Source organism: Lipotes vexillifer, unplaced genomic scaffold (assembly GCF_000442215.2).
Source record: "Lipotes vexillifer unplaced genomic scaffold, Lipotes_vexillifer_v1.1 scaffold240, whole genome shotgun sequence".
Taxonomy (NCBI): Eukaryota; Metazoa; Chordata; class Mammalia; order Artiodactyla; family Lipotidae; genus Lipotes; species Lipotes vexillifer.
The window spans coordinates 2335402-2337622 of record NW_006797481.1 but is presented as its reverse complement, the minus strand read 5'-3'; the positions used below and the strand labels follow the sequence as shown (position 1 = coordinate 2337622).

The 2221-nt window shown below is 64.7% G+C and overlaps 1 protein-coding gene across 1 annotated transcript in view; it reads left to right on the top strand.

Annotated features, from left to right (window-relative positions):
* Window positions 1–715: 715 nt before the first annotated feature.
* Window positions 716–2221, top strand: part of INPP5F (inositol polyphosphate-5-phosphatase F) — a 94297-nt gene continuing 92791 nt past the window's right edge. Inside the window, exon 1 of the mRNA XM_007469571.1 lies at window positions 716–836. Coding sequence (XP_007469633.1) covers window positions 740–836 — 97 coding nt within the window. The 5' untranslated portion in view covers window positions 716–739. The remainder of the gene's footprint in view (window positions 837–2221) is intronic.

The window sequence follows — 2221 nt, the reverse complement described above, 5'->3', positions numbered from 1 at the left end:
TCCAGGCCAGTGTTCTGCCCGCAATCCCCGGAGTTGGGAAAGCGGGCCCGCCAGGGGCGGGGCCTGGAAAGAGCGGGAGGAGGAGGAGGGGGCTTGGATGGGGAGAGAAGAGGGAGGAGGAAGAGCCTCGGGGGAGGAACCAGGCGGAGAAACCCAGGAAAAGCTGGAGAAGAAGGCGGCGGGAATGGGCAGGAAGAGGAACGGAAAGGAGAGAGAAGCGGGGAGGAGACGGGGAGGGGGTGGAGCCTGGGAGAAGTCGGGGGAGAAGCCGGGGAAGGGGTGGGGCAGGGGAGGAGCCATGAGGGAGAGCGGGGGCGGGGCCTATCAAGGGGCGGAGCCGGGGGAGAGGACTCCCAAGGCCGCCGCCGCCGCCGCCGCCGCCGCCGCCGCCGCCGCCGCCGCCGCCGCCGCCGCCGCCGCCGCCGCCGCCGCCGCCGCCGCCGCCGCCGCCGCCGCCGCCGCCGCCGCCGCCGCCGCCGCCGCCGCCGCCGCCGCCGCCGCCGCCGCCGCCGCCGCCGCCGCCGCCGCCGCCGCCGCCGCCGCCGCCGCCGCGGCGCGTTCTCCTCCCGCGGGTCTGGCAGCCGGGGCGCTCCCTCAGCCGCAGCTCCCCGAAGCGCGGGCTCTGGCGGCCCCGGCCGACGAGGACGCCCCGCGCGAACCGCCTTCTCTGGGGTCGCGGGGCTGCGGAGCCGCTGGCGCGCCCGGGCCGCCGCCGCCTCCCTCGGCGTCCGGGGCCGGCATGGAGCTCTTCCAAGCCAAGGACCACTACATCCTGCAGCAGGACGAACGCGCGCTGTGGTGCAGCCGCCGCGACGGCAGCTTCCATCTCCGACCGGGTGAGGCTGGCGGCACGGGGTCGCCCTGGGCGGGCGGGGGGCGAGGAGGGGGCGCGGCCGAGGCCCCTCGGCTGGGGGCTGCGGATCTGGCGCCTCCTGCGGCCCTGGCGGGCGGGGCGGGGCGGGCTCGAGCGAGGGCGCGCGATCTGTCATTATTTCCTGAGAGGAGGGAGAGCTGCCGTCGCCCCTGCCCCTCCGCGGGGGACAAAGGACTGGCGACCCTCGTCCCTCCGACCGCGCTTCCGCGTCGCGAGCTGCTCCGCTGACCGGGAGAGGGGACGCGAGTCGAGCCGCCCGCAGTCGGGGTCGGGCCGGCGCCCACCAGAAAGTTCGAGCGAGGTGCGCCTGGCCTTAAAGGCCTCTTCCTCTCTGGAGTGGCCTCTGCCCGTCCTTCGGGACAAGTTCTGGGTTCGAATCCCGATCTCAGGCCAGAGGCGATCGCGCCAGTTCAGTGGAACATCCTGCCGGAGCTTCAGTGCCTGTGGACATCTATGTGTTTCTGGTGGTCCTTTATCATTAAAGGCGTGACTTCATTCTGGTTACCTCATAGGCGCTCGATTTACAGCGCCTTTTTTGTTTTAAATTTTAATATTACAGTTAAACTATCGTAATGTTCAACTTTTAATATTTTTTTGTGACTCAGTATTGTGAGATACACTCTTGTGTCATGTAAGCTGTCATGAGATGTCTAAGTCTACAGCGATTAGTCTGCATTAGGAAAACTAGGTCACAGTGGTGAGTTAAACAGGGCAGTCGCTGCCCTCAGAGAGCTGACAGTCGTGGGGGGGGCAGTTTCCCTTGAGGGGGCCCCGGAGCACCTCCCCCTTTGAGGTTGCCAGTCCTTTTTCCTAATCACTGCAGATCTTTCATTTTAGAAGAGAACAGAGTTCTTGAAAGAAATAGCCAGAGCATTTCAAGTTTACTTGTAATTCTTGTATGTAATCTAGACAAAAGAATTTACGTGGTATGAATTGGGAAGTATGAAAGGCACAAACGAACTTTTCATATACATCACAGCAGTTACCATTTATAGGAGGGTTTCCAAGGATCTGGTCCCTTAATATATTATTCCCAGTCCTCACAACAACCTTACAAAGTAGGTGGTGATATTCTCTTTCTCAGGTGAGGAGACAGGTGTGAAAGGTTGAGTAACTTGACTGAGGTCACAGAGAGTAGAAATGGCCCCCAGATGGGGCTTCCCTGGTGGCGCGGTGGTTGAGAGTCCGCCTGCTGATGCAGAGTGTGGGGGTTCGTGCCTCCGTCGGGGAGGATCCCACGTGCTGCGGAGCGGCTGGGCCCGTGGGCCATGGCCGCTGGGCCTGCGCGTCCGGAGCCTCTGCTCCGCAATGGGAGAGGCCACAGCAGTGAGAGGCCCGCGTACGGCA